General features: G+C 34.8%; 3 protein-coding genes and 1 long non-coding RNA gene across 5 annotated transcripts; 2 read left to right on the forward strand and 2 right to left on the reverse strand.

Moving 5' to 3' along the window:
* The first annotated feature begins 694 nt into the window (after positions 1–694).
* LOC109619767 (tripartite motif-containing protein 2-like) lies at positions 695–3,611 on the forward strand. 2 transcript variants are annotated; one of them, XM_034473596.2, is made up of 2 exons: positions 695–852; positions 1,126–3,611. In XM_034473596.2, exon 2 carries the CDS (start codon positions 1,304–1,306, stop codon positions 2,828–2,830), a length of 1,527 nt encoding a protein of 508 aa, XP_034329487.2. In that variant the 5' UTR covers positions 695–852; positions 1,126–1,303; the 3' UTR covers positions 2,831–3,611. The 2 variants fall into 2 exon arrangements, with proteins under 2 accessions (XP_034329487.2, XP_065924771.1); XM_066068699.1 differs by having other exon boundaries at positions 752–852; positions 1,132–3,611.
* Positions 3,560–4,778, reverse strand: LOC117690188 (uncharacterized). The gene is made up of 3 exons (XR_010708427.1): positions 4,593–4,778; positions 3,975–4,437; positions 3,560–3,668 (listed from the first exon to the last, which is right to left on the reverse strand). It is a non-coding gene; the product is annotated as an uncharacterized lncRNA (long non-coding RNA).
* Positions 4,779–9,396: 4,618 nt separating this feature from the next.
* On the forward strand, positions 9,397–10,506 carry LOC136270995 (uncharacterized). Its single transcript, XM_066070050.1, has one exon. The coding sequence runs from the start codon at positions 9,397–9,399 to the stop codon at positions 10,504–10,506; it is 1,110 nt and encodes a 369-aa protein (XP_065926122.1).
* A 6,966-nt stretch (positions 10,507–17,472) lies between these two features.
* On the reverse strand, positions 17,473–19,056 carry LOC136270996 (uncharacterized). Its single transcript, XM_066070051.1, has one exon. It carries the CDS (start codon positions 19,054–19,056, stop codon positions 17,473–17,475), a length of 1,584 nt encoding a protein of 527 aa, XP_065926123.1.
* Positions 19,057–23,260: the final 4,204 nt, after the last annotated feature.

Consider the following 23,260-nt stretch of genomic DNA (forward strand, 5'->3'; position numbering starts at 1 on the left):
TTGTTATATTAATAAAAAAAACTTAGGCCCCACACAAAATTAAGTTTTATTTCTCAGGGGGTTTTTATTGTTTGCATTGGAATCTAAATGACACATCTCCCATAGTAGTGGGATGGTGGGTCTGAATACTAATCTTGCTTGCAGGGTGCGGCAATGGGGAGTCCAAGACCTATTTTTGACAAGTCTAGCATGTTCATTTGGTAAATTTTATTTTTCAAGGGGTGGGGGTGTCCTGATGCTTGTCTTCCATTTCCTTCTTTAGATCCGCTCTGACATAACTACATGTCATGTAGTTATGGGATCAGATAAGCATTTTCAGTAAAAATGTTCAAATGTTGTTCACCACAATGACCTTTAATAATTAATTGGTGATAAGGTCACATTTGCTTTTTTTTCTTCATATAAACATCCACACATTACACATTTAAATAAATACATTTATACTTCACTACATTTGTATGCTGATGGTGGGATTTGAACCAACTCTTCATTCTCAAAGGAATGTGTGCACCATTACACCACACCAGCTTTTATAGAGAAATATCTATTGAACAGGAGAATCTTAAGTCAAAACACAAATACTATCTTTTCAAACCAAACTGGTTAACCTACATTTTAAAGCTTAATTGAATATACGTTCAGCGGTGATAAAGAATGTCAGATATATTTAAACCTCCCAACAATGGGTGACCTCGATTCTAGACCAACACATATACAAGCATACGTTTGTAACTGGCATTTAATTTGATCATGTAACTTGCACAGGTAGGCAACCGACCAGAAAGAATAAACACCTGACGCCCGCCATGTTGGATCGTGAAGACCTGAAGTTTACCAATGGGGTAACGTTAGGTAAGTTTTATAATCCACTTTCTTATTGTGTTTTCTTGATAATCTAAAATCTTTGGACTAATGATTTTTATGCCTTATATTTGTTAAATTCATAATTTTTTCATGAATAGTAAAGAAAAAAGCAACTAACTTTGTATGACAACACATATTAATGAAAGTTTAATGCATGAAATGAATCTCTAATTCCTACACATACATGTATAGAGATAGAATTACTCAAACCAAGATAATAAATGTATACATCATAAATACAGACTGAATTTTACTTTTCAGGTTTAGTTCCCCCCTAATTACAAGGTTTCCCTGACTATGGACCCCTGGAACAGCGCCCAGGATGTTGTATGCTGCACCCTGTGTCAGGACTCTGTGGCCCCCATGTACTGTGAAGTTTGTCATATACATCTGTGTAAAGACTGTGTATTGAATCATTTCTCTGATTCCTCTAAAGTTCATGCCACTTAAACAATATTTAACCACTTTGAACAATCCTAAATGTAGGAAACACACCACCAAACAATGTGAACTCCATTGTGAACAATGTGACATTCCTATTTGTGTAGAATGTATCTCTTCTGGAAAACATTCAGGACATAAACAAGTTGACATTTTCCAAAGCTTTGAAAACAAAACAGAAATTTTACAAAAAGATTTGCAAGAATTAGAAAAATCCATTTATCCTAAATACAAAGAGATTGCATCCAACATCCCAGTGCAGAAAGCTGATCTGAGTAAAAACTCCCAGAAATTGACAACAGCAATTGACAAACAAGGAGAAGTATGGCACAGAGAAATAAACACCATTATCACAAACCTGAAATCTAACGTGGAGGAAATGGAATCCAAACACCTGGTTGTCCTGAATAAACAGGAAGATGAAATCACACACATCATTTCTGAAATCACACAGACCATTGCTGAACTGAAGAAGTTACTGAACACCAAAGATGTCTGCCTTGTCTCTGAGTACAAATCCAGGAACGCTGAATTCAGAAGATTGCCTCCTAAACTCAAAGTGTCCTTACCAAAGTTTAGGCCTCAGGAAATCCACACAGATCAGCTGATTGAACAGTTTGGTGCTCTGTCAGCATTATCTTTTACAACAGAGGAACAAGACTACAGCATGCCGTCCTGGGGAGCCGAGTCCTCTCCCTCAGACCGGTCACTGATGGATGTACCCCAGGTCATCACAGCTATAGACACAGGGTATGAATATCTATATGGTGTGACGTGTCTGAATGATACAGAAGTATGGACGTGTGGTGATGGCAACAGGATGAAACTCTACAACCTGCAGGGGGAACTAGTAGAGTCCATCCAAACCAAGTCAGGGAACGATCCACGGGGCATAGCAGTGACAAGGAGTGGGGATCTAGTTTATACTGATCACCATGATAAAACTGTGAACATAGTGAAGAATACACAGATACAGACAGTGATCAGACTACAGGGGTGGAAACCTTACGGTGTCTGTAGTACCTCCTCTGGTGACCTCCTGGTTGTCATGGTCAGTAATGATAGAAAACAAACAAAAGTTGTGTGTTACTCTGGCTCCACAGAGAAACAAAGTATTCAGTACGATGACAAAGGACAACCTCTCTATTCACCTGGTGGATTATCTAACATTAAATACATCAGTGAGAACAGGACCCTAGATATATGTGTATCAGACTGTGACGCCTGTGCAGTAGTGGTGGTCAATCAGGCCGGGAAACTCCGGTTTACCTATACTGGTCCTCCCTCTACTACCAAGGGATCATTCTATCCACTCGGCATCACAACAGACAGCCAGGGTCGGATCCTGACAGCAGACCAATACAACCACTGTATCCACATCCTGGATCAGGACGGAAAGTTCCTCCGCTACATTGACAACTGTGATTTACAGGATCCAGAGGGTTTATGTGTGGACACCAGAGACAACCTCTTTGTGGCTGAGTATGACACAGGTAAAGTGAAGAAAATACAATATTACATGTAAATCAATTAACTGTATCAATTATATGTAAACAAAGAATATAAGTACATATAACATACTGTGTGTAGATATAATGTAAACAAACTATATACATTACATGTCATCATACGGTGTGTATCAGATGTAAACACGCTGAATGTGGATAATTTAATGTATCACACATACACTGACCGTGTCTACAAGATGTAAACATACTGTCTAACTGTATCTGTGTTAATCATTCCATTTATTCAATCTTTATTTGTTTATATATCATATGTTTGTATGTAAACAAATTGTTCTTTTATATTGATCTCAGGAAAACAGACCGTGTTTATATATTGTATGTAAACAAACTGTGTTTATGTATTACATGTATATATCAAGGGATTCAATGTACATGTATATTACATATAGACAAACTCCATTTTCTATTTATAGATGTATATATAAAGTGACTGTTTTGATGTGTCTATAATCTGTGTTTGTTACATTAGAATGAATGGACTGTATTTGTTACATGTGGTTATCAACAAACTCTGTGTGACATGTTTTAAATACACATAATGGGTTAACAGAGAGGTAGCACTCAATTCTTTACCAGCAATGGAGCGAGGCCACAAAGGGACTGAGGCCCATTACTTATATAGAGGAGTGATACCAGTATATTAACCCAGTCAGAATTCACATCCAATGAGACAATTGTTGTGACTTACCTTTAAACCTTTAGAATTAGAGTAGATGTTTGATCAACTGCTAATCTTGTATCTTCTGTTCTAACTTAATAAAATCCTTGTGTGGAATAGACTGTCCCTTCGTGTTTCTATCTTGGAGTTTTGCAGAACTGCACGATCAAAGGATTCTGAAAATGTATTTAGACAATGAGTATATTGACATAGATACATATATATATAATACTGCTTATGAATGTTTGACAATTATTTTATCAATAAAACTTAAAACAAAACAATATCAATGGATTCTTTAATATCAGCGCGTAGCCTTTTAAATTTGGAGTCAATCATACATTGGCACGTCAGAACTGTGGCGTTAGGGGCAGAAATTGCATAATTGTCATGCTGACATAATTTCATTTAAAAGAGGGGGAGGAATTACAATATATTAAATAAAATAAAAGAACAAAATTTGTACATATAAGTACCGGTACCAATTTGTCTTCATTGAAGCAGCAGTTATACTGCCTATCTGTGGTCAGTGGAGCAGTGAGGTATGTGGCCCTCTTTCTCCCTCTTAGCGAGTGCAGTAATGAGTGTGGGCTGACAGCGATATCTGAGATGATTTGACTGCTATTTGATGACTGTAACAAGTAAAATACATGTAAAATATGAATGAGCATGTTTGTTAATTATAATATACCCGTACGTAAAAGTATCATGAACGAATTGAATAATATAGACAAGTAACAAAGTTTTCGTTTATATTAATATTGAAACATATTTAAATACATGCTGCCAACTGGTTGACATCAAGGTAATTAGCAAATAAGAGTCTCCGCAGTCTATTACTTGCATTAGTTTTATTACCAGCAATAAAACATTGGCGAAATCTTGGACGACGGGTAGCCAACTGCCTCCTAAAACTCCTCTTTTCAGATTGTTTATATGACATGACTGTATAAACTCATGGAAATATAATATTATGAATGTTTTGGTAATAGATTTAATATTTTGTAATTCTGAGGAAAACTGAAAAAATGAATCAAGTTGGTATTGAACGACAATTTTGTTTTGTGTTATTATACTACAAGACCTTAAAGTTGTATAACCTATGACCCAGACAGCTCAACTGGTACGGATGGCATCCGATGCAGATTTTAATTTCTCTTCAAGGATGGCCGTTACAAAGTCAAGGCGACTCATTACCTCGATACTTAGACGGTATTTGTCCAAAAGTATTGATCAGCTAGGAAATATATAGAAAGAGATTTAAAAAATTTCAATGTAATGTAATATGGAAAACAACAGCTGAGAAAACCCAACTTCTACATATTTTTCCATAAATCTTCATCCTTCAAAATTACAATGAAAAGAGGTGATGTTGAAACATAAAATAAACCATGTAAATATAATTCTTTGATACAACGTAGCCAGTGTTTTTCCATAAGAAAGACTTGGCATTTATACCATCCTGCATCCTCCAGACGACTGGTCTTTGAGCCTGTATTCCGAACCCGGCTTGAAATGTACAGCAAACCCCCCCCCCCCCCCCCCCCCCCCTCTTTTCCATATGAATGATTGACTGCAGTGACTACCTAAAACAAAAATTTATATAATACAGTTGGAGAGTAATAGTACTATAGTAATACTGTATTTTTCGCATAATGCATTTACATTATTTTGCTTTCAACTCTTGCCAACATTTGTTGAACAAAAAACTTTTTGTCGAAAAAAAACTTTATTTTCAATCATCAATTTAAGTGTGATTTATCTATTTTAAATGATTTTTTCGGTTATCTTTCCTTTTAAAATATTTGTTGTCATTTTTCTGTAAACCTTATAAATGGCCCAAGGGCTTCTATCCTTTTTTTTTCCTTCTTTTTTTTGGGGGGGGGGGGGGGGTCCAGCCCTATCGCCAGACACAAACTTCAGACCTGTCTTTTTTAAACATATACTCAAAGTTCAGAAATCATTAAATTTTTAAAAGAATAACAAAGAGCAGAAACTCGTTTTGCAAACGGTCAATTTCCATCATATCATTGTCCGGGGGTAGGGTCGTCGATCCCTTCTTTTGCCCCTATCCAAGTAATAAGTTGGGTGTGAAACTGCTAAGAAGAAGTGTCTTATAAGCATACGGTGTCTTACCGATACATTTCGCTTTTATTTACAAAACCAAAAAGTAGTTAAAAAATTACTTTGGAAATCTTCGTAACCATTTTGGTTCAGAAATCATAAAAAAAAAATTATACGAAGAGCAGATTGTCGTCAATATCTCTGAAATCTGAATATAGGCAGCATAAGACATGCATCATATTAATATTCATTATTTATTTTGACCAATAAACTTACTACCAATATTATAACTAGTATATGTTTAAAGGAATTTTTATGAAAAATGTTGAATTATGTTGAGCGAGAAAATAATTATATAAATACATTGAATTCCAGTATTTTGCTTTAAAAAAAAATAAATTCATGATTAGATGTGGTAAAACACTGCATGGTATTATATTCACACGCAGATCCATAGAAATGAAAATTTTAAGCGAAAAATGTCGATCAAAGAACTTTGAGAAAACAGCAATAATCTGATTAAAATCTGATCGTCGGATCGATGCTTCCGTTTAAATATGGTTCATGTATTTCGCTACAAGGCGACCTATCAGTTATAAACGGGAGCACCAAGGATATGATTATCAGATTGGAGAGAACACCTACATGTACATAACAGTCGAGAATCTCTAACTATTTAAATTTGCAAACCAGTGTCAGATGGTTTCAATTTTTGTCGGAATTTTCAGACTAATGTTTTAATTTTCTACATATTATATAAACATTTATTGAGATGGGTTCATTTCATTTTTTTTTTTGCTCATATCTTAAGATATTGCAAAATAATCATTATTATTATTTTTTTTTTGTAAAAACAAACTTTATCTCAAGATAGTGACATTGCTTAAAAAGCGTTTCACAGATAACATAGCGCCTTTGATACCGCGCGCTATGCCGGTATCGGCGCCATTTGTCGCGGTACTTCAAACCGCTCGGTGGAGAAACCTTTTATTAAAGGGCCCTGACATCTCCCTTACAAAAACCATATCAACACAAAAACCCTCATCATTTCAATAAAGTCGACAGCAAGGGCAATTTTAAAAGCAGAATGTCCTCCGCCATGCAACGTGATGCAGTTAGCCAAGAGATTGGACCACTCCGAGATTTACTTCAAGAAAGCCTGCCTCCAGATTGTGATGCTCAACGAGAAACTTTCCTCTGCCAGCAGACGATACCGATTATTATACTTTCATGTTAAATACTGAAATCGGATTGGTTTAGACGCAGTTGATAATCCATTCTATTACCCTCAGCATTAGCAACACACTTAGCAACGGGTAACACAACGAATTGTTACATGCGCGTAAATTATGCGCGTACGGTTTGCCGTGGAGTTCACGTCATTTCTATATAAAAGCAGTAAAAAAATTCTAAAATTAAGACATTCAGTATAATAAAATTATTAGTGCCTGTTTGGGAGGATAACAGCTGAAATTGACAACCCTCGACAACTATTGTCAACCTCCGCTTCGCGTCGGTTGACAATGGTTTCCTCGGGGTGTCAATTTCAACTGTTACCCTCCCAAAAAGGCACTCTTTATATAATGGCACACGCTTCTGGTCGTCGTTCCTTCCGGTACTCGCTACGTCTATGCTTGGCGGCAATCGAAGGTCTACGCAACGGTTACTTTGAATACGCCATGATCAAAGCTCAGGAGATGCTACAAGTCAGGCGTGACGAGGATGAGGAGGGCGATCGATACGATATGGCCCAGTGATTTACAACATGTCGCACTATCACCGACCACAATGAATATAAGAAACGGCTCTTTTCAGAGCCACTCAAATTATTCGAGAAGAATGCCTGTATTACACGTACTACTTAACAACATAAGGATTCAAAACACATTCACTTTTCATTTAATTTGAAGATATATCACACAAATACAATTTTATAGCAAGAAATCACCGCATTTAATTAAATCATCTTGTTTAAAATCACAATAAAGTTCAAAGTTCCCAGTTCCGACACATGGCATCAATTTAATAATACTGGATTCGCCAAACCTGAAAAAATCTTACAGTCTTTTATCTTAAAGCGCAAATTTTGTCGAATTTCTATACGTTTTAATTTTTATTATGTCCTTGAAAGTGAGGTAGGAGATCTATAGCGTTTACATATATCGCAGGCACGTAGCATTGGGGGGGGGGGGGGGGCAGCCCCCCCCCCCCCCCCCCCCCCCCCCACACACACACTTTTTTCTCGCAGCAAGAAATTTACATATAAAAATTTAGGATTTTGAAGATTTAGGGAAACTTTAAATTTCCGTTTTTTTTTCTTTTTTTTGCTTGTCAAGATTTTTTGGATGAGTCTGACCCCCCCCCCTTTCAAAATCGATGCTACGTGCCTGTATCGCAACATATTTTGATTCATTAATGGTCGAGTGACCTTAATTGAAACGAGCTTTTTAAATTTTCGTTTTAACTGAGTATAAGCATGTACATGGGTCGGGGGAATCTATTTTATCAATTATTACATGCAGACACTGAAACAATCGTCTCGTTTACATTTAATTATGTGCGGAGTAAAATAATCGTGTGTAATACTTTTATACTTCTATTTTACTACTTAAAATTGTCTGTTACAGTAACAATTACTTTATACGATTTTGCCAACACAACTCCCCCCCCCCCCCCTCCCCCCAAAAAAATCTTTCATCGATCCTTCAATTCCTAAAACAACAGTTAGCTGGTTGTGGTGACAGTCATTGAAACCATTGTCCAAGTTAAAGTATTTATAACGGCACATTGTCAAAACATCAAATGCGTATTATGGTTTCCAATTTAAAGTGCCGAACAGAGAGAGAGAGAGAGAGAGAGAGAGAGAGAGAGAGAGAGAGAGAGAGAGAGAGAGAGAGAGAGAGAGAGAGAGAGAGAGAGAGAGAGAGAGAGAGAGAGAGAGAGAGAGAGAGAGAGAGAGAGAGAGAGAGAGAGAGAGAGAGAGAGAGAGAGAGAGAGAGAGAGAGAGAGAGAGAGAGAGGTTATGATATAGAATTTACCACGCTCCGACCAAAATTATCACCTCATAATATTCAAAGAATGATTCCTTTTTTTTTTTATTAAGGTATCCGATGTACAATTGACCAAATATTGATGCCTGGTAAGGTATATATTCAATGTACTCGTTTGATAGGTAAGGATATGTAGTTTCTAAAAATAGATGTTTTTCCCGCCAAATCACTATGGGGAAGTAACTCTAGCTCTGCAAATCACGCATGGTAAAATACTACTTTTCTTTGACGAAAACATGTGTAATCATTAATAATATTTATCAAATAAATATTGCCAACATTTTTTAATAAAAATAAAGTTTTTGAATAAATTGATTGCCTTTAATATCAATATCTTTTTTTTATCTTTGCGAAATTTTTTTTAACAATGACCATGACGACTCACACGATTTTTACCCCCCCCCCCCTCCCACGTCAGCCGGCGCATTCATAATCCAACGCATATTCCCGTTACCTGGTAATTTTCCTGTTTTCTATTCCTTTACGATTGAGAACGAGTAATTTTAGAATTAAAAATCAAAATTGTTCAGTTTTTTTTTCATTCAGCAAAATGTTTGCACAAAAAATATTGTTACTAATACAACGAAGTCGTAAATTGCGGGTCACATCAGGTGTGTAAAGCGTTACGTACAAAGCGTGCAAGAACCGTGTGAAATGTTTTATTAGAATTCATTCCAAACCTTTCACTCGTAGAAAACAATATATATTGTATTATCTTTTACTCAAAATTGTATACTTGTTTAACAAAAAAATTAAGTCAGTTGTCGATAAACGATAAAGTCTGACTACGATGTTTCCGTATCGGTACAACTGTGGAATGCACAATACATCATTTATTGAGAAGGTTGAAGATCCAGAAAATTCAGAAAATAGAGTCCATTATATCCCTCATCACCCTGTGAAAAAGGACAGCACTACAACCCCGATTAGAATTGTGTACGATTGTAGCTGCAAGGACAAAACTGGACATGTTAGTCTAAACGACTGCATTGAGCCATACTCCCCTATGATGAATGACATCACGTCAATATTGACCAGATTCAGACTGAACAAGTTTGCAGTAACAGCAGATATTGAAAAGGCCTTCCTTCAAATTGAGCTTCACCAGAAAGACCGTGATGCAACACGATTCCTTTGGCTTAGCGATCCAGGTAATGCATCGAGTCCATTGACAACTTACCGCTTTCGATCTGTCCTGTTTGGAGCAACTTGTTCACCCTTTATCCTCAGCGCTACTCTGATGAAACATTTTCAAGAGAATGCAAATGAAACTTCATCTCTTCTTGAACAAAATCTCTATGTTGACAATGTTTTAGCCAGCTTCCAGAGCGAGGAAACAGCTATGAAATTCTACAAAGAATCAAGAACCTTACTTGCAGCAGGAGGTTTTAATCTTCGTTCCTGGAGCTCCAACAGTGAGATGCTACAAAACTTATCTAAAGCAGTAAAAACAGCGGATGAAGACTCTGTCGTTAAAGTTCTTGGAATGAAATGGAATCCACAAGAAGATACTCTTCAATATGCAAAGAATGATACTGGACAAAAGAAGTATCCTGTGACTACAAAGCGAGAAGTATTGAGAGAAACATCAAAGGTGTTTGATCCACTTGGATTATTAAGTCCTATTTCTGTGAAGGCAAAGATTTTCATGCAAGAGTTATGGAAAGCTAATTTGAAATGGGACGAAAAACTGCCTAAGTCTATGCAGACTACATGGAGAGAAATCTCATCAGAAATTTGTGATGCACTGGACATCAAAATAAACAGTTTTTTTGGTCACGTGACACGGATTATAGTGGACGCTCATTCCCTTGCTCCTGTGTTTTTGACACTTTTTGCCGTTTTTCGGAACTCCGGGACATTCTTTAACATGGGTATGTGTAAAGTTTGTTCCCAGTGATTGTATATATGTTAACATTCTAGTTATTTTGATGACTTTGACTTGTAAATACTGTATATTCATATCAATTCTGCGGTGATTACGCGGTGAGCGATTTTCACCTATTCATACCTGTGTAAATACCTGCGTTCGACACTCGTCATGGCTGACCAACCTGTTGACAAAACAATTAAACCGTTATACCTGAAGGACTCTGATCTACAGTGTATTGACGCTAATCGGGTAACGGAATTCATGCTAATGGAGCGTGTAATTGATGTCATAGGCAATTCCTTGCACTGCTTGCAATTAGACAGAAATCTGTGGCGTGTGTATGTAAAAGACCAAGGCAGCAGAGAAAAACTGCTGACCGAGGGTATAGCTTTGAAAAACATATCTTTAACTTTTTTTGATACAAATCCCTACAGTTCAGGAAATCATGACCCCACTGTAAATACTCTGAAAGTTCGTCTATGCGGACTACCTTTGTCTGTCGATGAATCGGCCGTCGTCGAGCTACTTGATAAGTTAGGAGCAAAGTTGAAAAGCAAGATATTGTATGAAAAAATAAGACACCCGGTAACAAACAAAATGACTAGCGTACTTAATGGAAATAGATTCATGTACTTAGAACCCCTTGAAAACGGCAAAGTTCTGCCTCGTGTTAACTATTACGCTGGCATACGCTGCATGTTATTTTACTACGGTCAGCCCAAACCTCAGCGGAATCTCACCTGTACTCAGTGCTGGGACACCGGACACACAAGAAATTTTTGCAAAACCGAACCCCGTTGTAAAGTCTGCAAAACACCCGGCCACAAACCAGGTGACTCAAGGTGCTCCTCCTATCAAATTCAGGAAAGTGTTATAGCCTTCAATGGTGAAAATAACATTTTGTCAAATTTTTACCCATGTGAGCTCAACATCTTCGGAGTACAACACAAGTCCGCAGAGCATGCATTCCAATATGCAAAATCATTACGATGCGGGGACCTGGAGGCTGCCAAGTCCATCCAAGAGGCTAAAGACGCTCTCTCCGCCAAACGCATCGGAGACAAAGTGCGGATAAATGAGCAGTGGACCGAATCGTGTGAAAGTGTTATGACCGAAATTATAGAAAATAAATGTGTCCAAGTTGAGAGGTTCAGGGAAAAGCTCAGGTCTGTTAAGAAAAACACATTGTTTGCCGAGTCAACATTCAACGACAAATGGGGGACAGGGCTGGATAAAGCTGGTACAGAAAACACAAAAGCTTCAGACTGGCCCGGTCAGAATCTACTAGGCCATATTATTGGAAAAGTGGCACAGAAAATCAGAAAAAGAAAAAAAAGCGACCAATGGAGTCAGCCTAAACAGAGCTCGAGACAGCAAAAAAAGCACAGTACAACGCAGAAAAATATAGCAGAAATGCTTCGCTCCCTGCGCGCCAACACTGACGCCGAATCCGCGTCAGGTTGTGATGCATCTTCAGAAACTGACTCCGAACCCGAGGAATCCGGTAAAGGATAGACCAAATACTGTCATACGAGTTATAAATCAATGACCACAATGTTCGTTATTTGGACTCGCCTTAGGAACAGCGGTATGGCAATTATATGTACGATCACTAGCAAATGCACTTGCTATGTTCTATACTTTATGCACTTGATAGTTATTTTAATATACAATTCTAAGTAATGGAAAAAGTAAGCTTTATATCAGTAAATGTTAGAGGTCTAAATACAGACGAAAAAAGGAAAAAAATATATTCATGGCTTTATGAGAAAAAAATAGATATCGCACTTCTGCAAGAAACACATTTTGTTCAAAAATATGAATGTAAATACAACACTGGTTGGAAAGGGAAAACTTTTCATGCATATAGTGATTCAGTTTTTAGTAGAGGTGTAACTATTCTTTTTAGAGAAAATCTTGATATTAAAGTTATGAACTTTAAAAAGTCATTAGATGGAAGGAAAATGTTGTTAAACGTTGATATAAATGGTGAAATTTTCTCCATCATTAATGTTTACGCTCCTAATATATTAAACAACAGACACATTTTCTTTACAAAATTAAAATCTTTTATAGAAAAAAATTGCTTAAATGACAACATAATTCTTTGTGGAGACTTTAATTGTCAAATTAATGATACAAGTGATAAAAGTTTACACGTTTTGAAAAATATCATGAACAAATTCAACTTAATTGACTTTTGGAAAAGTGAATTCCCCGAGTTGAATGGTCTAACATGGTGTGATGCAGAAAACAACCCTAAAAGTAGGATAGATTATGTACTATTAAATGAAAATATATATCGTAAATTTGGTGGATTAATAATCAGGAAAATTCCTGGCACTCATTCTAAAGGAAATCGCATGTCTGACCATAGGTTTTTAAAATTTCACCTGAACTTATCATGTGAAAAAAGAGGCCCAGGCTACTGGAAGTTAAATGTGTCAAATATAGAAAACGATAAATATAAAAAGGAGATTCATAAAATCATTGATAATTTAGATAACTCCTTGAACCCAGTCGACAAATGGGAATGTATTAAACGTAAGATAAAAGAATTTTCTATTAATTTTTCGAAATATCAACAGAGATCAATTAAGAAACGGAAAAAGGAAATTGAGAAAGACATTGAAAATATAGAAACTAGTAAAACTGAGGAATTCGATTATAAAAAGCTTAAACAGTTAGAAGCAGAATTAGATTCTATTTATGATAAACAATCAAAAGGTGCACATATTAGATCTAAAGCAAAATGGGTAGAAAATGGCGAAAAAAACACATCATATTTTCTAAATTTAGAAAAGCAACATCAATCATCAAACGTAATAACGGAACTTTTGACTTCAAACAATGAAAAAATTCATAATACCAATTCAATTATGGGGGAAATGTTTAAATTTTACCAGAGCTTATACGCAAGTAAAAACATTGATAATAAAATAATTGATGATTACTTATCTGAAATCAATGTACCAGTAATAAGTGAGGATAATAAACGTATGCTAGATAAATTTCCGACGTTCGAGGAATGTACGGAAGCTGTCAATAGTATGAAACACGATAAATCGCCTGGACTTGATGGATTACCAAGTGAATTCTATCAATGTTTTTGGAATGTAATTGGCCCTTATTTCTACGATGCTCTTAAAGATATATATGAAAATAAAATGATGACATACACACAGCGGCAATCAGTAATATCGTTAGTGTTTAAGAAAGGAGAAAAGAATTCTTTAAAAAATTATCGTCCAATTAGTCTAACAAATACTGATTACAAAATCATAGCTTTTGTTTTTGCAAAAAGACTACAGAAGATCCTAAAAGACATAATCAATGATAACCAAACTGCATATATAAAAGGAAGATACATTGGAGAAAATGCCCGGCTTATATTAGATATATTTGAATTTTGCGAATCAGAAAACGTGGGGGGAATTCTGTTATTTTTAGATTTTGAAAAAGCATTTGATTCGGTTGAATGGAATTTTCTTTTTAAAACATTAAAAAAGTTTAATATCGGAAAAAGTTTTATTACATGGGCAAACATTTTGTATACAAATCCTATTTTTAAAATGAAAAACAACGGCTGGCTTTCAAAATCATGTTCAATGACAAGAGGAATAAGACAAGGATGTCCTTTATCAGCTCTCTTATTTCTTTTTGTTGCAGAAATATTGGCGACTAAAATTAAAAATCATCAAAACATAAATGGCATTAAAATAAATAACTATGAAATTAAAAGTATACAACATGCAGATGATTTAACAGTGGCTTTGAACGACGAAATCTCAATGAAGAATACTTTAGATATTATTAAAGCATTCTGTGAATGTGCTGGGTCAAAAATTAATACTAATAAAACTGAATGCATATTATTAGGAGATATGAAAAACGAATTTGAAGAGCTTCATGGAATCAAAGTAACAAATAAAGCAATTAAATGTTTAGGTATTTATGTAGGCCATGATAAGGAAGAATGCTATAATAAAAATTGGATGAGAATTTATCATGACATGGAAAAACTATTTGAATCCTGGAAACGAAGAAAATTAACACTCTTTGGAAAAGCATGTATTATTCGGACTCTAGCTATTTCAAAACTTGTATATACTTCGTCAATACTTTGTCTTCCTGACAGCAATTTTATTAAAAGAATACAGAGATTGATTTTTAACTTCATTTGGGAAAAAACGGAAAGAATTAAACGAAATACTTTAATTGGAGACATAGCAAAAGGTGGATTATCTATAGTAGACATAGATTGCAAGTTAAAATCATTAAAAGCAGCGTGGATTCCAAGATTACTTAACTCAAAAGGCATTCTATTTGATATTCTTAGTAACCAGTGTAAAAAACTTAATATCGATATACACTTTCTTTTAAAGTGCTCCACTACTAAAACAGAGACCTTGGATAGCATAAAATTACCCCTATTCTACAAAGAAATATTTTGTTGTTTTAATGAATGTAAACGTGAACTGCACTTTGAAAAAAGATCACCTGATGATATTTTACAACAACCAATATGGAATAATTGTAACTTAGTATATAAGGGAAACTCTGTTTTCTTCGAAAACTGGATTAAATCAGGAATACTATACATTAAAGACTTGTTTGACGACGAGGGTAACTTCAGACGATTAGAACATTATGCAAATATTATTAATAAATCTAACTGGTTATGTGAATACAAAATTCTTTTTCAAATAACTAAATCAATTCGAAGACTTTACTCATTCAGCAATGTAAACTTTATCAACATACAAAGCGTAATGAGTTTCAACTTCCCTCTGGGATATTACAACTTGACTGGTAAATCTAGTAATTTTTTCTATAAAAATCTCATTGAAAAAAAGTTTTGTAAGCCATCTTCTCAATTAATACTGCGTAAAGAATTTGAAATATACGATGAGAAGAGTTGGAAAAATATTTATGAATGCAAGATTAAAGATATAAAAGATAAACATGTAGCTGAATTCAGTTACAAGCTCTTAAATAATATATTATGTAATAATGTATATGTGAGTAAATGGAAAAAAGATATATCAAATCAATGTGTACACTGTAAACAAATAGAAAATATAAAACATTTGCTTTTTGAATGTAACAATGTTAAAAACATATGGAATACTGTTAGTAGTTTATTGTCATTCAAAATACAATGGAAACATATCGTTGGTTTCTTCTATGAAAAAAGCGATAAAACTAAATCTCTAAATTTACTTATCACTTATGTAGCTTATAGAATTTATAAACAAAAAATGCTTTGTAGATTGGATTCTATGAATGAAACTGAATGTATCATATATAATCATGTTAAAAAATCCACTTGTTTTTATGCCTCAGTTTTACGTTTTTTAAATGCAAATGCTGAGTGCAAGTTTTTTGAAAATCTGTCAAAGATGATGTGATATGTCTTATTATCATAGTGTAAAATATTCTATTATCCTAAAACTACTGAGAAGAGACCTGTCTTCCAGTAGAGCTGTCATAAAAGGGAGGATATGGACTGTAAAACAAGGTAGAACCTCCTTATTAGGACAGCAAACTCTTTTTGTCCATGATTTTTATATCATAATTATATAAACAACTACAGTGTAATATAGTAAACTGTTATATACCATGGATACATAGAGTCTGCCTATATATCTCTACACCCAGAGACTATGTGATTGATAATATTGTCTACCAGGTTAGGCAAGATACTACTTGTACATTTATTTAAATCTCTATACATTGCTAATTTAGCCTTATTTGTACACCATTTTTTTTACTTGCTTTATGAATCTATGCTAATTGTATATATATGTGTAATACACTGAAACATTATCTGTGGAATCTATACAACTCTAAATACTCTTTAAAGTATTTTTTTCATAAGCAATATTTAATTAGATGACAAAAATAATAATCATAGTATCTTATTTAAGACAATGTGCTGTCTTGTAGATAGCTTATTAGAATTCTGTGCTTGAAGTTATTGTATACTTTGTTTGTTCTTGCAAATAAATTATCCAAAAAAAAAAAAAAAAAAAAAAATAAACAGAAATAACAGTTCGTCAATAGATTCAAGGTGTGATTCATTGCACGTTTTCTCCGATGCAAGTCAGCAAGCATATGGTGCATGTGTCTATTTGTTATCAAAGAACAAGATAACATTACTTATGGCCAAAAATCGAGTGACACCAATCAAGCAGATCACACTTCCAAGACTAGAACTCATGGGAGCACTTATTGGAGCAAGATTGGGAAAACATGTAAAAGAAATAACAAGAGTTAACAAAATTTACATTTGGTGTGACAGTCAAATTGTACTTCACTGGATCATTTCACAGAAAACGCCAAACAGATTTGTAGCAAACCGAGTAAATGAAATTAGGGAGATCAGCAAATCTTCAACATGGCAGTATTGTCCAACATACTGTAATCCTGCTGACTATCTCACACGAGGAATTGCCCTCAAGAAATTCAAAGAAGATACCCTCTGGTGGAATGGACCAGAATGGTTAATGGAACCCCAAAAATGGCCTGTATGGGATGGGCCAACAAAGGCAATATTATGTTCCACAAGCACAGAAGAAGAGAGTGATATGAGTCATCAAACGAAGGTTCAAGATACTGTAGACATCAAGACTGAAAGTATACAGTCAATACTGAAACTTGAAGATAAGAGTTCACTCATGAAGTTAGTCAGAGTTCTTGCATACATAAGAAGATTCATTCACAACTGCAGACATTCTAGTGAAAAGAGAGCAGGATTTCTCAGTAAACAAGAGTTAGGTGAAGTTATTAGACTGCTCATACAAGATGCACAGAGAACCGAGTTTACAAAAGAAATGGAATATCTGAAACATCCATCTGGAAGGAAACCAACGGTCGCAAAATGTACAAAATCACAATTTAAAAAATATTAAAAGTTCATAATAGGTCGCGTTGTGTTTGAAAAATTTAATTAGAAAGTCTTTGACTTCTCCTCAACTCTGGCTCTGATTTTCATATTTTGGGAAAGTCATTGTGCTCTTGAACCAATTTTCCAATTTTGAATTCGTTGAATGTAGTTCCTGCTCTCTTGTGGTAATGCCTGTGGTGAATATTGTTTTCTTCTAATGCTCTATAGAATTTGAATTTCTCCAAGTTGTTATGGGTATATGGATCCAATTCCCATAGCTGTGTCATCAAGGCTGAGTTTTGTTTCATGATCTCCTCTAAAGAAGTAACATTCTTTCCCATCTCCAGATTGATCACTCGAAGTTCTAGCTCATCCAGGTAGTGTCTCAAGTCTGCTGTATCTTTGTTTGCCGATGTGGTGAAGGTCTCACTGCATGTTTCCACGTTGGATTGAATTTTCAGCATTTGTGCTTGAAGCTGGTTGTTCAAATCTTCTAGGATCTTCATCCTCTGTTCTAAAACTGAATTTTCTCTCTGGATTTTCTGGATTTTGTGATTCTTGAACGATGAATTTCTTCTTAGTTTGAAATTCTCTCTCCTTAACTGCAAAATCTCTGATTTAAGTTTTTCCACCAGATCTTCTTGTGCTTGGTCTTCCTTCTTTTTATCAACGACTGTGTTGGAAGCTGATTTTTTCTGTTTTTCTGTTCTTGACTGAGCAGTTTCTCTCTTCTGTAGTTTGGTATTCAGTTTGTTTGTCTCCTTGGATGTGGGCACTTTCTCTTCCTCTTTACATCGATCTCCATTCAGCTGTTTTGAGAAATGTAGTTGGATTGACTGCTCTAGTAGAAGTGATTCTGTCTCTTTTGTCCTCTCTAAATTTTTGACTGAGCTCTTAGATGATGGTTTCAGGAATTGCGACTTGTAACATATGCTGGTGTGGTGAGTCTTCTTACAAATCCTGCATTTGAAACGTGACTGACAATTATTAACTTTGTGTTTCCCTAAACAGTTGAAGCATACTCTTTTTTCTTTTATGATGAATATTCTCACTTCACAATCTTGAATAATATGGCAAGTTGTTGGCGAATGGTTCTCATTGCAGAATAAACATAGCTTTACAAAATTTTGTGGGTTGTTAATCCTTTTATGACTTGACCCCGCAACCAAGTTAGCTGCTGGAATGAATTCCTGGCTTGATCTTAGATTGCTAGCTTGTCCAGTAGGCTCCACCTTTACGGCTCTCCTTAGTGACTGTAAATCCCAGATATCATCATCATCTTTTTTGTCCACAGTATAATGAGTCTTAGGGATTCCTGAGTTACCTTGTGACGTGTCATTGCATTGAGCAAACTCTTGCGCATTTACATTTAAGTTGATGGATGTAGATTGATGAACATTCTCTAAAGTCTTGGTAGATGACGCGCTCTTTGTCAGTTCTGCTAATCTTAGTCTTAAATGTGACATGTACTCAACTGAATCTCTGATCTCCATTTGGATTTCTTCTTCACTCGATAATTCTTGTAGGATCTGGCTGTTGATTTTCTCTAACGTGTCTTGTTTCTCCTCCAGTATCTTGATCATTGCAGAATGCTCATCCTCATTGTTGGTCTCAGAAATTCTCCCCAAAAAATTAGTTATAGTTCCTCGATGTCCTGCACGCATCGCCTTTAGTTTGGATACATGCATTTTCTCATATGGTCACGGCACCAAAATGTCGCGATTGTATAGTGGTCTTTGAGTCAGATAGAACGAAAACACATCTGAACGCTTTGACTGGTTTATCTAGACTGATTTGAACATACACATATTATTGTAACGTTACCATGACGTCATATTATGATGACGTCATAATAGCAATGTCTCACAACGTCACATGCACCTTGACGTCGTATAAGATATTTACCAACAACATGCTTTACACAGTAATGACGCTGTGGTGTTGTAATAAGCATGCATTTTTTACACGATAAGATTGTGTACAATACCAGACATAACATGCATCGGACATCGGCTATCAGGCTGAACCTGTCAATCAAATCTCGAGTATTTGATTTCATTGGATGGTGACGCACCTCTTTTATGTATACAGCAAAATGAAACGAATTGACTTTAAAGCAGTCGGAATCAGTATCTAATAGTATTATTTGAATGATATAAAATCCTGCGATTTTGGAAAAGAGTAAAAAATGTACCGTTCATGCACATACATGTACATGTAATATGAAATGCGAGAGAAGAAAATTGTTTGGAGTCCCGATGAAAAAATAAGTCAATGATTAGAAATTTTATTATTTGACTGTTGTTAACTTGATTTACGGAAAATAACAAGGAGATGTTTTATCACAATAATTACAATAAACGTGTACAAGCATTTTAACCACGAAATCCGTATGCATGGTACTTATTAAAAATAGTTGGTAGCAAATACGCCGTTATACAAATGTTAGGTCCGAAACTGTATGTATAATGGAATTAGGTATACAAAAAATTGAACAAATTGAATAGGGCCATACGATTAACAGACTACCCCAATTCAAGTTATGCATAGTCACAATATCTATACGAAATCAATGATTAAAATGACCTACTCAGTATTTTTTGACGAAATACGTGACTTGTGCACTGCAACTTTTACTCTATAAATTAGGATTTTTTTTCTTCACGTTATTGCAAGAGCGCCGCGGGAAAAAAAATAGCGTCATACAACGGCAAATGACGTAAAGCTGCTACAACGTCACAATCAGCGTAAGGGGGAAAAGTTAAAATAACTCGTTTTAAAATTAAGAAAAAAAAATATTGCTTGCCTTTATGCATCAATTGTTTATTCTTTATCGTTTATTATGTCAGATAAAAAATAGTGCGACTTTTTGAAAATTCATTTCAAGCTCCGTAATCTACCGAGCTCATCCCGGAAAATCCCGAGCTCTCTGGCTCAATTGTACATCGGATACCTTAATATATTATTTCCAATTTCTACACTTTTAAACAACATTTTAAAACAACTATTTTTTTTTCATGTAACACATGCTATATACCGGGGTATTACATGTACCGTTTTTCGGTTATATTAAAGGACACGCCCATTTCGTGTCGCTCATCTTTTATGAAATTCTGGGACATAGGCTTCAAAGTTATCACAGGCAAGGACAGTTGAAAATTTAAATATTCCCTCATATGTAAATGTATCTGACATCTGAAGTGAACGTAAGTACTATAAGGTACATAAACCCTGTGTATCTACGTGTTGTATAACTGGCAGTGAATGATACGAGGATTGTTTAATATGTAATGTGTACTGTACGATATTTCAAAAAAATTCCACACAAGTACAAATAGTGAAACGAACATTTATTCACATCCTTTCAGAGTATTCTCCGCGGTTAAAAATACATATTTTCAATCTCTGAAATCATTTATGAAAAGCATAAAATGACACTGATTTAGGTAGGCCTCCGAGCTAAAGGCTTGTCGGGACCAGTTAAAAACTTGTTAAGTTTTGGGAAAAGAGAAAAAGTTGTATGGGGCTAGATATAAGAGTATGGAGTGTATGGCAATACGGTAACCATCTCCGTCTTCAAAAATTGCTTCACAAGGTCAGATGTGATGGAGCATTATCATGAAGTAGCCGAACGTTCCTAAATCCTAACACACTGCGTCGTTAATGATAAATGGTGTGCGAAGCGAACTTTGAGAACCGATGCCCGCGGGAAAAAGAACGAGCTAAACCTACAGATTCATCAAGAATTTTTTTTGCCAACATCTCATATATAAATTTAAAATTTTATTTTAATCAGAAAAACATATATCGTCAGGTGCGTGTGGATTTTACAACGGAGGTCAACGAGTGCAGCTGCCAACAATACACAGTCTTATTAATGTTACTAAATGTGTACATGTATGATGAAACGAAGATTTATAAAACCTTTTTTTAAATTCTCAATGTTTTAGAATTTATCATCAGCGGGAGAAAGTAAAGACTCCCACCAGACTAACCGCATCATGTGCCTTAGACAAAGGAATAACAACCTTGATATTGTATACTTAAGCTCAACATTTATTCTTCATCAGATAGGCAAATAAAAGCATAAATTAAATCTAACAAAACTATGCATGTAGTGTTCATTTTTACGTCATTACATTTTAGTTTAGAATTTTCATCATTATGATACATGTAGTTTTTATCCAAACATTCACCTACTGTTTATTTGAATGAAATAACAGAAACATACATGATAAATCTACTGAATGAATATTGATGGTATATTACATGAACTCATTATAACATGTACATGGAATACATTTCAGATCAGTTTTATGAATTATCATAGCATCAGATTTTTTCAATCTCTTAAGCATGTTGCACTTAACATAACCAAGAACATTGCAATCTAACCGAGTAGATTATCTTACCTGTAACAATTAATTGAAATAAATAATACTTTACTACATGTAGAATTACAAGTAATTAACTGAAATAGATAATACTTTACTACATGTAGTATTACAAGTAATTAATTGAAATACAGTGGGGCCTCAGATATCCGGACGCCAGATAACCGGACGCTTCAGTTTACGGACGATTTTATTTGGGAACAGATTTTTTATATGTTATTTTGTCTCATTTATCCGGAATTCCGCGTTCCAGATCCGGACGGTCTGTTTTTACCACAAAACACTGATTTACTACTAATCTTGCTTCATTTAACCGGACGGTAAAATTTGATGATAACATACTCAGTACAAAAAATTACCCCTGTCAATTAAGTTCCACACCTTTTTTACGTGCTAGACCCTCATGAATAGCTTGTATAAACACACTGACCTCCCAAAACACTTTCAAAAATTGGAAAATTGCGAACAACAGTGTATCACACACATATCACATTTGGACACAAAGAATTTAGCTAGATTAAGTTATCATTATTGTCCGGTTAATATTTCATGACAAAATAATAAAATAAAGCAGAGTTCTTTATATCTAAAAACGTTCATATCATCTCTAGCATGTGTTGCTATATGGCATGAAAGGCAAAAAAAACCCTAGTATCAACACTGGGAGTCATCGTATACAAATACATAATCATTCATGACAACAATAGACACATTTCAGATATCCGGACGCTTCACCTATCCGGACGATTGGACTTGGGAACGAAAGCGTCCGGATAACTGAGGCTCCACTGTAGATAATACTTTACTACATATAGTATTACAAGTAATTCACTGAAATAGATAATACTTTACTACATGTAGAATTACAAGTAATTAACTGAATTTTATGATGGAACCTATGCTTCACATTGTATTGTTTTCAGATTTTAGGTATTTCACATACATGTTTATAACAGGTACATGTAATATGAACAAATTTTTTTTAAAAATCTTGATGTTTGCATATCACTCATCAGGAATGCTTCAAAGTATAAATGCATTTCAAGCAAATGATAACTTGTATTAAGGGACACCGGCATGTTTATTTGGAATCAGACAGACTAGTTCACAATTGATGTACACACATGGTCCCACTATTACAAGTACTTGTACATGTATCTTACAAGTCACCAAGAAATTTGTTTCAACCAGAAAATAAGCAACATTTTATAAACTTGTATTTTATAAACCTTTTCCTATAATAATTTCCTAATATATATTCATCTATCAGAGTTTTTATCATGTTGACTAAATACATTGATAAGCCCTCCCCTGGTCTTTAGTAAGTTAGATGTAACTAAACAAAACAAAAGAAATATAGTATTCTTACAGTTTCTATAATATATTATAACCAGGTATATTAACTTACAAAATCATTAGCAATACAATGATATCAGTAATGTAAGATAGCCACTATTTATTAGCCACTCATTTATTTCAAATAATGATTTATTCAGAT

Source organism: Magallana gigas, chromosome 8 (assembly GCF_963853765.1).
Source record: "Magallana gigas chromosome 8, xbMagGiga1.1, whole genome shotgun sequence".
NCBI classification, from domain to species: domain Eukaryota; kingdom Metazoa; phylum Mollusca; class Bivalvia; order Ostreida; family Ostreidae; genus Magallana; species Magallana gigas.

Excerpts from the sequence above, each read along its gene's own strand:
- LOC109619767 (XM_034473596.2), top strand. The coding sequence starts at position 1,304 with ATGCCACTTAAACAATATTTAACCACTTTGAACAATCCTAAATGTAGG.
- LOC136270995 (XM_066070050.1), top strand. The coding sequence starts at position 9,397 with ATGTTTCCGTATCGGTACAACTGTGGAATGCACAATACATCATTTATT.
- LOC136270996 (XM_066070051.1), bottom strand. The coding sequence starts at position 19,056 with ATGCATGTATCCAAACTAAAGGCGATGCGTGCAGGACATCGAGGAACT.